This window comes from Ursus americanus, chromosome 7, assembly GCF_024610735.1.
Source record: "Ursus americanus isolate L20-20 chromosome 7, mUrsAme1.1.p, whole genome shotgun sequence".
In the NCBI taxonomy this organism is placed as follows: domain Eukaryota; kingdom Metazoa; phylum Chordata; class Mammalia; order Carnivora; family Ursidae; genus Ursus; species Ursus americanus.
This window is the reverse complement of record NC_142133.1, coordinates 48,319,221-48,332,350: the sequence shown is the minus strand read 5'-3', so window position 1 is coordinate 48,332,350 and position 13,130 is coordinate 48,319,221. Positions and strand designations below refer to the sequence as shown.

General features: G+C 40.3%; 1 protein-coding gene across 6 annotated transcripts in view; it reads left to right on the top strand.

Annotated features, from left to right (window-relative positions):
- Nucleotides 1–3,410: 3,410 nt before the first annotated feature.
- IMMT (inner membrane mitochondrial protein) overlaps nucleotides 3,411–13,130 on the top strand; it is a 41,215-nt gene continuing 31,495 nt past the window's right edge. For 5 of the 6 annotated variants that reach the window (XM_087863644.1, XM_087863643.1, XM_045808861.2 and 2 more), the window contains exon 1: nucleotides 3,414–3,598. In XM_087863644.1, the coding sequence (XP_087719770.1) occupies nucleotides 3,554–3,598 (45 nt within the window). In that variant the 5' untranslated portion in view covers nucleotides 3,414–3,553. Of the gene's footprint in view, nucleotides 3,599–13,130 lie in introns of all 6 variants that reach the window. The other variant, XM_087863645.1, reaches the window with a different exon arrangement.

Sequence of the window (13,130 nt, the reverse complement as noted above, 5' to 3'; positions counted from 1 at the left end):
ATTGAATGACAACCATAATTAAATTAATGTAAATATCCTAAGGCTATCACACGCATATTTTTTCTAATCATTAACACTGTCATTTGGTAGAATAGCATCTCAATCTCTCCTAAACAATTCTATGTTCCTTATTTTATTCTTTTTTTTTTTTTTTATTCAACAGAGATAGAGACAGCCAGCGAGAGAGGGAACAGAAGCAGGGGGAGTGGGAGAGGAAGAAGCAGGCTCATAGCAGAGGAGCCTGATGTGGGGCTCGATCCCATAACGCCCTGAGCCGAAGGCAGACGCTTAACCGCTGTGCCACCCAGGCGCCCCTCCTTAATTTATTCTTGATAATTAGTGATCATACATTTTTTCCTAATGTTCATTCAAACAGAAAACAAATCTCTCACTCATCCTTATTGGCTAAGATATTCCATTCATATACAATAAATGACACCATATACTGGTTGAAATGGGTAAGATTCAAGACTGGTCTCAAGGAGTTCACATTTAATAAGGAAACAAGTACAGAACAAATACAAGGCAGATAAATAATTCACAGGAGTAGACCAAAGTTAAGGAGAGAGGCTTTCTGACTGAGATGATCAGGGAAGAGGTGATAGAATATAACATGAATCTTAGAGAATGGGGAGGATTTTAACAAGGGCAAGGTCATTCTTGGCAGTAAGAACAGGAAGAGCTAAGATGAGAAGAGAGGGAGCCAGGACAGAAAGCTACAGGATTTATTTATAGCAGTGGATCTCAACATTTTTTTGGTCTTGGAACCTCTTTACATACTTAAAAACTGAGGACCCCAGAGAGCTTTTAATTATGTTTCCAATTGCTGTTGTAACAAATTACCCCAAATTTAGTGGCTTAACACCACACAGATCATCTTACAATTCTGTAGGTCTTAAGTCTAAAATGGGTTTCATAAGGCAAAAATCAAAATGTCCAGGGCTGTGTTCCTTCTGGAGGCTCTAGGGGAGAATTTGTTTCCTTGCCTTTTCTAGCTTCTAGAGGCTGCCTACGTTCCTTGGCTTGTGCCTTCTTCCATCCTCACAGCCAGTAATCACATCCCTCTGACTTCTTCTTCCATTGTCACATATCCTTTTCTGACTCTGACCCTCCTGTCCCCATCTTTTACTTGTAAGGACACTTCTCATGACATTGGGCCTATGCATATAATCCAGGATAGTCCCCCATCTCAAGAGTCTTAATTTAATCCCATCTGCAAAGTTCCTTTGTCATGCAAGGTACCATTCATAGGTTCCAGGGATTAGGGAAATGTGTATATGTTCGGGAATAATTTTTCTGCCTACCATACTAATTGATTTTAAAACAATTATTTCTATAACAAAAATAGACTCATGAAAATTAACTATTCCAAGATAAAAAAAAATTAGTGAGAAGAGTGTCATTTTATTCACCTTTCTTGCAAATCTCTTTAAGGTCTGGTTTAATATTGAATTTGCTTATGCATTCAATCTGTTGTGATATCACTGTCACCTAGCTTCTGGAAAAACTCTACTATAAAATTATGAGATGAGTGAAAATAGCAAATAGGATCTTAGTATTATGAAGGTAATTTTGATTTTATGGATCTTCTGAAAAGGTCTCAGACTCCCTAGTGATCCCAGTTTACACTCTGAGAACCAACTGAGAATGTTATATCCTTTAGTTCTTCTGGGTTTTATGGTATGTAAATGGGTGATGCGCTCTGACCACTATCATTGCTTTCTTAATCTTCCACCTAAGGTGGCCAAGTTGAGCCTTAAAAACATTCCCAAATGCTGGAAAAGTACCGAGACATTTCATAAATGCTCCTTGAATTGGCACTGGGAGTCATTGCACATTTTTGAACAGAAGAGTGATTTAAACTTGTGTGTTACTTTAGGGGAGTCCATTTTAAAGCAAAAAAATTTTCATAAATTGCATGTGCAGAATGCAGATTGAGGACTTGGTTAAATGGGACATTAGGAAACAATAGAAATTAATTTTGGAGTTTTGAGATCTGGAAGCTGGAGAAGTTGGTAATGGCGTTCAGGCCCAAGAACTGGGCGTGGGGCCCACATGGTTGGAGCAGATTGAAATTGCTTATTGGTATTGAGAGGTTTATGGCCAAGATGTTAGAAAAGTCATTACGCTAGCATTACCCAGTATAACAGCACTGGGCAGGGATGGGGTTGGGAGACTTCAATTTAATTGCTAAAATTATATTAAAAATGGGAGACTGTTCTGGAGGCCGTTAGGTAATGGTGATATTAAACAGAGAGTGTAATGTAATTATTATATAAAGTACCCTGAAAAGCACTGAACATATACAAACATAAGTATTTGATTTTAGATAAATTTTCAACTCCATTTCTCCATTTTACAAGTGGGATTAGTATCACATTGTAATACCACCATGCTGTAAAAAACCGTAATTCTAGGAACACCATACTGTAATACATTACCTAGTTAAGACCTGAAAATACTGGGGCGCCTGGGTGGCGCAGCGGTTAAGCGTCTGCCTTCAGCTCAGGGCGTGATCCCGGCGTTCTGGGATCGAGCCCCACATCAGGCTCCTCTGCTATGAGCCTGCTTCTTCCTCTCCCACTCCCCCTGCTTGTGTTCCCTCTCTCGCTGTCTCTATCTCTGTCGAATAAATAAATAAAATCTTTAAAAAAAAAAAAAGACCTGAAAATACTTTGCAAACACAATAGATATACACGTTACTTAGTTTCTTTGATATTGTGATGGTGATAAGATCATTAGCAGTACTAATAGTATTAAATACTATATTCAATATGTAATATGCTAAACCTTGGCTACAGACTCAGTGGACTACTTTGAACAGTTTTTCTGCGCTGACCTCCTTAACTTCCAACCCTTTCCACAGATTGCAGCCAAAATTATCTTTGGAAAATGAAAACGTGGTGGGAAAATCAGTGTGGTTTAATCTAGAAGGAGAAGCAATGGAACCCGAAGAATCTGGGTTTCTCTTCCTCTCTGCCATTCATTAAAACGTGAACAACACACTCCGCACAAAGATCTCTCCAGTGTTCGTTCACCCAGTCTCTCCCGTAGTCAGGATGACTCCCTGAAGAGAGGCTGTCAAATGAAACAAACACGCAAACCAAGTCAATACCATTGTTTACGTAACTTTCGCCAAATTCATTGCTTTCTACGAAATATCAAGCTGACAGAAGGGGCTGAGATATTCTCTTGCTTGAATTCTTCGAAGAATAACATCTGCTTTCCGTACTGATCCAAAGCCCGGAATTTCACACGCCCTCCCACTCCGCGTTCGCCTACCAACTCCTTTTTGGGGCTACAGACAAGAACTCCGAGAGCGGCCCGGAAGGAGAAATCGCCTTTTCCGCCAAGGGAGGGCCCACCCTCTCCCAGAGGCCTGGGCGGGGTCGAGAAAGGGGGCTGCGCGTGCGCAGCGGCGTTGGTTGCCCTTCCGGTACGACCGGCGCGGAGAGGCTCCGCGTACGGAGGGACGCACTCACGCACTCTCTCCCTTACAAGCGCCGCCGCGGCAGCTCCCGCGTATATCAGCGGTTTCGTCGCCCCGGCCGAAATGCTGCGGGCCTGTCAGTTATCGGGTGTGACCGCCGCTGCCCAGGTGAGCGCGGGGGCGCCGGGAGAGAGCGCGTGGTGAGACTGACTCCGGGCAACCAACGGAAAATGGGAGAGGCTTTCGCTCTGTCTAGGCCCTGGGACAGAGGCGTGTGTCAGGGCCGCCTTCATTGCGAGAGTCCTGGGCCGCCCCGTGAAGCAGTTAACTGGGGAGTTTGCCCCAGAGGGATGACTTGAGGGTTATTGCTGTAGCGGGATGGGGTGTGGAAAGAAGGTGGCGGGGAGGCGGGCGCAGGACCGTCGGCGCGTCTTCGGGGACGTGTTATCCAATCAGCCTCGTGCTGCCCCATTCAGGGACCAATCGTGGCTCCTGGCGCTCGGGTCGCCGGTTGGGCTCGTGATAGGTTTCGCGCAGCCAGTGGTTGAAGGTCGAGGGGAGAACTACAGTTCCCAGCAGGAAATGCCTGGCTTTGGCTTGTTGCATGTTTAATTAATAAGGAGGTGTTCGGCCTGTTAGAGTCCGCATTATAGGGGGTCAAGGCTGTAATTATTCTGGAGGGACCTTCTTTTTTGTAGCGGAGAGCCCCCCTGAGCTATTCTTACTCTAAACAAAAATGGGAGATTGTAGTTTATGGAGTAAAGACTCTTGGTACTTAGGAAGGACAGGAGTCATGACCTTGTGCTCATTTCTGAGATTAGCTTGGGGGATCTAGCTCTCCAGGTGCTGGGACAACTGTGGCAGACATCCAAGAAGCCTAGACACTCAGTGATTTTTATTTCTGCATGATTATCAAAGTAATTTTCTAAAATTGGAAATAAAGTAAGCCTGTTTCATTGTGCACAATTTTCAGAATACTGATATGTTGGAAAAATGTATTGCAAAACAGGTACTGTGACTCAAGTAGTAATTGAACAAAATCCCTAGTCATAGTGAGTGAGAAATCATAAAAAGTATAGCTTTTTTTTTTTTTTCTTCAAGGTTGCTTGTCTCTCCTCTTGTTGCCAGGATAGAAGCAGCCTCTTCTATAGGCAAGTAGGGTCTGTATTAGTTCTTTATTAATGCATAACAAATGTCACAAATTTAGCAGCTTAAAACAACACCCATTTACTATCTTACACTTTCTAGTTATGAATGGTCTGGATTCTTTGCTTAGTGCCACACAGGGTTGCAGTCTAGGTGTTGATGGTGCTGTGGTTCTCATCTGGAGCTCAGAGTCTTCTTCCAAGTTCATTTTGGCAGAATTCAGTCCCTGCTTTCTTGTCTGCTCTCACCTAACTCTCTTAGAGGCTGTTCAAAGTGTCTTGCTCAGAGGCATTTCAGTAACTTGGATGTTTGCTTTCTTGCAGGCTACCAGGAGCTTGTCTCTGACTTCAGAAGTCTCTCTTTTCTGTTTCTGATCTATAGACCATCATGTAAAGGGCTTTAAGATTAGGCTGGGCCCACCTGGAAAACCTCCCTTTTGATTAAACCAGAGCCAACTGATGAGTTACTTGAATTACACCTGCAAAATCCCTTTTGCCTTGCAACTCTAATCATGGGCTGAACAGGGGGCAGAGGTTGTGGGGGCCATCTTAGAATCCCTCCTAATGTAGTACCCAAGTAGGAATAGAAGAATGGGGAAAGTAGAGCTGCCTTTCAGGGCAGAACTGTTGGTTTGTCTTTGGAGCCCTCCTTTCATGGCACACTCTTGTTATGTCTGCCCTCAGGTTGTCATTTTTTTCACTGATGTGTCTTCTTGTCTGCCAAAAAGTCCAAAATTACTTTTTCCTTGTCTTTATTAAAATGCTTTCTACTTACTGGGTCCCAATTAGGAATTTAGAAGAAAACAGATTAAAGCTTAATACTAAAATATGAACCCTTTTCTAGCTTGCATCCACATTTTCTTGTGGTCTCGAAATTGCGATGTTGAAAAATCCATTGGTTTATTCTCCTCAGTCATTCTGTAGCATTTATATTGTTGCTTTGTGAAACACTTTGCTATTTTGGCTTTTCTTATGTAGTATCTAGGGGCCCATTTTACTCTTATCTCTCTTTTCCTTTGTTGAATCTGCTTGTACCTCCAAATTTATCCTCTCTTCCCATTTCTCTCTTTTTGTTTTAATAAAGACATTTTTTAAGAGCAGTTTTAGCTTTGCAGCAAAATTGAGGGGAAAGTACAGAGTTGTCCCATTTAAGCTCCTGCCCCCATACATGCATAGCTTTCCCCCATTACCAACATCCCCCACCAGAGTGGTACATTTATTACAATGGTGAACTTAAATGGGCATATCATAGTCACCCAAAGCCCATAGCTTACATTGGGGTTCACTTTTGGTGTTGTACATTGTCTGGGTTCGGACAAATGTACAATGACATATTTCAGTCATTATGGTATCCTGATATTTTCACTGCCTTAAAAATCCTCTGTTCTCTACTTGTCTCTTTCTTTCCTCACCTTCTTGCAACCACTGATCTTTTTATTATCTCCATAGTTTCGCCTTTCCAAAACATCATTTAGATGGAATCTTACAATATGTATCCTGTTCACGTTGGCTGCTTTCACTTAGTAATGTGCATTTTCTTCCGTGTCTCTTCATGGCTTGATATCTCGTTTATTTTTTTTTTTATTTTTATTAAGCATTGAATAATATTCCATTGTCTGGATGTACCACAGTTTATTCATTCACCTACTGAGGGATATCTTGGTTGCTTCCAAGTTGTAGCAATTATGAATAAAGCTGTTCTAAACATTCATGTGCAGGCTTTTGTGTGGACATAAGTTTTCAGCTCTTTTGGGTAAATACCTAGGTGCATGATTGCTGTGCTGTTTAGTTTTGTGAGAAACTTCCAAACTGTCTTTCAAAGTGGCTACCATTTTGCATTCTCAGCAGTGATGAATCGGAGTCCTTGTTGTTCCACATCCTCATCAGCATTTGGTGTTGTCAGTGTTAGGGACTTTGGCAATTCTTATAGATGTTTAGTGATCCCTCATTATTGTCCCATCTTTTTATATACTATTACTTGGGATTATATCAGTTCTCAGAACTTTATTCCCTAAGCAGATGACTCTTTAGCTTCTTCTGAGCTTTGTACTCAAATTTTCTTTTCCTTGTTTGATTTTGTCAACTTTATCCAGAATATTCTATTTGTCAAAATTCTTTCCATTCCATCAAACTTCATCTTCTTTAATGTTTTCCTGCTTTTACTATTGCCCTTTTAGAGTCAGCTCTTTATATAGTAGTTAATAAAGTCTTTTCTAAAAGCATACAGATTGCATTATGCTCTTCATTGACATCCCATCACATTGAGAATAAAATACAAACTCTGTACCACACCCACCAGGACCTTCATGGTGTGCTCTTTGCCTGTTTCATTTTTCTACTCTGCCTCATTCTGTTTTGGTATCTCTAGCACATACCTCATTGCCTTGTCTTTCTATTTTATTTTATTTTATTTTATTTTATTTTATTTTATTTTATTTTATTATTTTATTTTATTTTAATCTCATTGCCTTTTCATTTGCTGTTTCTTTTGCCCTGAAGTCTTCCCACACATCTTTGGTTAGCTCACTTACTTCATTCTAATATTTTCTCAAATATCTTCTTCCCTTCAGAGAGGCCTCCCCTATGTAACATAGATCTTTGACCAGTCTCTTCTTCCTTGCATCACTCTGAACTTACCCTTACCCTACTTTTACTTTGTAGCTCTCACCACTACCTGACATAATGTATATTTGTTGTGGGTTTGCCACACATTAAAATGTAAGCTCCACAAAGGGACTGTGTCCATATTTTTTATTGCTCTATTTCTAGTATTGATCTTAGTAACTGACTCCTAATAGATGCTCAGTAAATATTTGTGATGTGTTTGAATTAAAAAACGATTTTCTGTTAATTTTTCTTAATCTCCGTAAGTGGATGTGATCTCCCTTATAGTCCCATAGGTTTTATTTTATTATTTTATTTTATTTTATTTTATTTTACTTTATTTATTTTATTTTATTTTATTTATTTTTTTTAGAGAGGGAGGCAGAGAGGGAGGGAGGGAAAGGAAGGGCAGAGGGAGAGAGAGAATCTTAAGCAGTCTCCATGCCCAGCAGGATCCCGATCTCACAACCCTGAGATCGTGACCTGAACTGAAATCACGAGTAGGATGCTTACCCATTGAGCCACTCAGGTGCCCCAAGCCCTATAGGTTTTAGAACCTCTGAGTAACAGAACCAATAGAGTATGTAATAGATAAAAGGATTTATTGTATGGCATTGGCTTATGCAGTTGTGGAAGCTATCAAGTCCAGTGTCTGCAGTGGAGCTGTGGGGCTTGATATGCAGAGACCCAGGCGAGCCTGTGGTGTGGTTTTAGTTTGAAGGCTGATGACCTGGAGAGCTGATGTGCATTTGCAGAATGAAAGCAGTCTGCTGATTACTCCCTTGTTTGAGGAGGCTCATCTTTTTGTTCTAGTCAGGCCTTCAACTGAGTGGATGAGGGTCACCCACATCGTTGAAGGCAATCTGCTTTATTCACTGTTCACTGATTCAAATGTTAATCTCCTCCAGAAACACCCTCCAAGTTGCCATAAAATTAACCATCACAAATGGCATCTGCCTAATTCTTTGTCTGGACTCATCATCCTTAAATTCCTTATGTATAGGTATTCAACAGAAATGTTCTCTTTTTTGTCCTCTTTCTTTCCAGAAATGTGCTTCAGAGCTCAAATTCTTCCTCAGTTTATTTCCCACACTTAACACCATTTGTCTTCTTAGTCCCAGTACTGCCTGCATTACCAGGCCCAATCTTTTTTGAGTTGGGCATTGGGTTTGGAGGGCCTGAGCTTTCAGCCCAGCCCTCTTCTAAGCTATAGATTTGGTAGTGGTCACTTGCATATGCAGAATCTTAACTGTTTATCACTTAAAAACAAGAGAAAGAAGCATTGTTCCTGAGGGTTGACAAAGCCAGTTTGTTTATGGCCAAAGTTTGAAAGCAGGGCTAGTTTAGGTTTGAATTTGTGCATGGACATTTTTAGTTGTCATCCTCTGCAATTCTTTTTTTTTTTTTTCCATTAGGATTGTAAAGCAGTATGTTATTCAGTAATGTCTGCCAAGCATACATGGTAGAAAGTGCTTTAGTATGTCATGCAGCTTGCTCTTTGCTTTTACCCATGCTAGAATCATTTTTTAATTACTCCTTATTTTCGTTTCTGTAGGCCAGTGGCTTTCAAACCATTTTGGAATAAATTTCCATCATAACTTAAGACATGCAAGTGGGAATATATGAGTAATATATATTCACACATACATGCAGGGAAAACTAAGACGTATTAAGTTCCTTCTTTTGCTATATTTAATATCTGCCATTTCCTTGTTGTAACTGAAGGATGTTTTTTCTAAGATACAGAATGTGTCTATACTAATACTGCTTCAGTCCCAAACTTCCTGGATTTTTTTGTGTGATATATATATATATATATATATTTTTTAAAGATTTTATTTATTTGACAGAGAGACAGCCAGCGAGAGAGGGAACACAAGCAGGGGGAGTGGGAGAGGAAGAAGCAGGCTCATAGCGGAGGAGCCCGATGTGGGACTCGATCCCGGTATGCCGGGATCACGCCCTGAGCCGAAGGCAGACGCTTTAACGACTGCGCTACCCAGGTGCCCCTGTGTGATATATTTTTAACCTTAGTTCATGATTCTTTTTTAAAGATTTTATTTATTTGAGAAAGAACACGCATGTGTGCGCGTGCACGCATACACACACACACACACACACACACACACAAGCAGCGGGGAGGGGCAGAGGGAGAGGATAGGCAGACGCCCCACTAAGCATGGAGCCTGATGTGGGACTTGGTCCCAGGACCCTGAGATTATGACCTGAGCCGAAGGCAGATGCTTAACTGACTGAGCCACCCGGGCGGCCCTTATTTCATTATTCTTATAAAATATTTTAAGTTAGCTGTGGAAAAAGTTAAGTTGTCATATACCAATCTGCATTTCAGATGTAGAACTGGGCATTACCTTCTGGGTGTCTTTTGTTTGGGAGGAGTCCTTATGACAAAACCCACTAAAACATTGTCGGTTATAGCAACTGGCAAAATCTATAGGGGAAACCTGGAACCTCCAGATGAGGTTCATGTGAGGGGATAATTTATTATAGTCTCTTGTTCCTAGGTTCTAATTCTAATGCTAGAATTTGGTTTCTTTTTGTATGTTTACCTTAGTTTGGAGCTAAGGAATAGATGGTTTGTGCAAGAACTTAATGTGGGAATTGTAGGTTTCATCTTTTTTGTTTTTATTTTAATTTAATTTAATTAATTTTTTTAAAAGATTTCATTTGCGAGTGAGAGAGTGTGAGCAAGAGCACAAGTGGGGAGAGGGGCAGAGGCATAGGGAGAGGGACAAGCACACTCCCTGCCCGGTAGGGAGACTGTCATGGGGCTAGATCCGAGGACCCCAGGATCATGACCTGAGCCGAAGGCAGATGCTTAACTGACTGAGCCACCCAGGCACCCCTCTGTTTTTGTTTTTAAAAACCATGTCTCTATAGGTTAGAAACAGTACTGCTAACCTTATAACATTTGTTACGAGGTTATATGTCAAGGCAGATTGCTTTGAAACAGTATAGTTTTTTCCACATGAAAGGTTATTATTAATAAAAAGGAATTCCAGAACTAAGACGTGTGTTAAAGTAGGATATTTCGTTTATATAAAGAGATTAGCTTGGTGTTTAAGAAAGAGAGCTGTAGACGCCAACTTAGACTTGGAACTGGTTTCTTAGATAGGACTCTAAAAGAAAAGATAAATTGGGTTTCATCAAAATTTTAAAATTTTTGTTGATCAGAGGTCACTGAAGGTGAGTGAAAAGAATGGGAGAAAATATTTTCAAACTATATACCTGATAAGGATCTAGCATCCAGAATATGTAAAGAACTCCTGCAGCTCAACAACAAAAAAGACAGCCCTAATAAAACATGGGCAAAGCACTTGAATAGACATTTACCCAAAGAAGAAATATAAATGATCAGAAACACATGAAAAGATAACAAACATCCATTGGCATTAGGGAAATGCAAATCAGAACCACAATGAAATAGCCACTTTATACTCACTAGGAAGCCTATAATAAAAACAGAAAATAACAGGTGTTAGTGAGGATGTGAAGAAAATGGTACCATCATACATTGCTGGTGGGAATGTAAAATGGTGCAAAGTTAAACATAGAATTACTATATGACCCTGCAGTTCCACTCCCCCAAAATTGAAAACAGGTGTTGAAACAGAAACTCGCAGAGGAATATAGCACTAGTTACAGTAGCCAAAAGATGGAGACAACCCGCATGTCCATCACCTGATGTCTGGATAAACAAAATATGGTATATCCATAGATGAAATATTCCTGTCAGCCTCCAAAGGAAAATACATGATACATATATGATGCATGCTACAACATGGATGAATCTTGAAAACATTATACCAAGTGAAAGAAGCCAGGCTCAAAAGGCCACATATTGTATGATTCCGTTTGTACCAAATATCTGTAGAGCCAGAAAGTAGATGGTGTTTACAGGGGCAGGGGAGAGGTCAGTGGTACAGGAATTTCCTTTTGGAGTGATGCAGATGTTTTGGAACTAAATAGTGGTGATAGTTGTACAGCGCTGTGGATGTACTAATGTCACTGAACTGTACACTTTAAAATGGTTGAATTTGGGGCGTCTGTGTGGCTCAGTCGGTTAAGCGTTTGCCTTTGGCTCAGGTTATGATCATGGCGTCCTAGGATGGAGCCCCACATGGAGCCCCACATTGGGCTCCCTGGTCAGTGGGGATCCTGCTTCTCCTTCCTCTGCCTGCCGCTCCTCCTGCTTGTTCTCTCTTTCTCTGTCAAAGTCTTTAAAAAAAAAAAAAAATATATATATATATATATAAAATTCACTTATAAAAATCAACCATTTATATATATATATATATATAAATGGTTGATTTTTATGTTTTATATATATATATATATATATATAAATGGTTGATTTTTATAAGTGAATTTTACTACAGATAGGGGGAAAAAACCTTGACACCAGGTATTTGCAGATGGCCTGAAATATAGAGACAAGTTAGATTTTTATATATCTATATATGTATGTATAATATTTATATTTTTTATATATATGTAAAATTAAAATAATATAAAATGAGACATTTTAAATTTGAAGTGGAGTCTATTGGCCAAAGATGGGACGATTTTTTTTCAAAAGTGTTTAAATTCATGAGTTCATGAAGATACTGTTTTGGTTAGCTATCGCTATGTAAGCCACCTTGAGCTTGGGGTAGAATAATAACTTATTGCTGCCTTGTTCAGGTTTGGGGTTTGCCTGGGCTCAGCTGGGCAGTTTTTGCTCAGTGTCCCTCATGAGGTTGTAGTTAGACAGTGGCTAGGGGTAGAGTCACCTCACTTTCGTGTCTGGCAGTTGATACTGGCTGCAGCTGACACCTCAGCGGGGACTGTTAGCTAGAACACCTGCATGTGGTGTCTTTGCAGATAGGATGTCTTGGATGCATATGTGGTCCTTGGGGTATGGCTCCATAAGCACATTTCCTTTTAGTCTAATCACCTGTGAACTAAAGAGACAAGTTATCTCTCCACATGTACCGTGTGACAGGCATTCTAGGCACTCCCATTCAAAAGGCAGGAAACAAGACAGCACATAGCAGTCACTGTTCATAACATGTAAAATCTCGTTGGGTACATGTTGCTAATTTCTTAATTTGTACTGGTTGGTAATGATTCTTCATAACTCTTGGTTCTACTCTGGGCTCTTGGTTTCATCCCTTGAATTATCCTTCCTTTTTCAAAAAATATAGTTATCTTAACTTGGGTTTCCTGTGGGTTTTATTGGGGTTTTCTTCATTAGACAAAAAAAGCCACACCTATGAATATCAAGGTAAGCCTTTTACTGTTTTCTACTCCCTGCGAGGCTGCTATAAAGTAAAGCCCTTAAGATTCTCGGTAGCCCTGTTTAACAAAAAGACTATGGGAAGTACACTCTTAGGATCCCCAAGGGGCCTTGTCTCTGTGTGAAAAGATTCTGTGAGGAGCACCTCAGAACTTTGAGGTCTTAAAGGGTTTTTGCCAACTGGAGAGGCTGAGAATGAGAAAAAGTTTTATTTTTTAGCCTGTAAAGTCCTGACTCCTTAATATTCCTTTTAAATTGTGCTTGAAAACTAGACAGGTCTTTTGGTTTGTTTGTTTTGAAGCTCATTTTTACCATTATACTCGGCTCAAAGAAGCTAGTTGGCACTTGGCGCCTTCTGCTTGGAACTCTCTCTTAGCTAAATCCATCAGTTCATTAGGTACAGCTTCTAGTTTTCTGTTTGCCATGACTTACCTCAGGTGATGGTTTTGACAGGCTTTTGACACTACCTAACAAGGATCCCTTTTTTCCTCCAGGTTTCCAAAAACATTTTTCTCACTTTTCTTAAGCCCTTACCAACACTGTCTGTGGAGCCATAAGGCTTCTGCGAGTCTCTTCAAGGCCCTTCCAACTTTCACCTTCCACCCCATGTGCTTTATGTTTTATTGCAGCAACCCCTTACTTCTAGGTACAGATA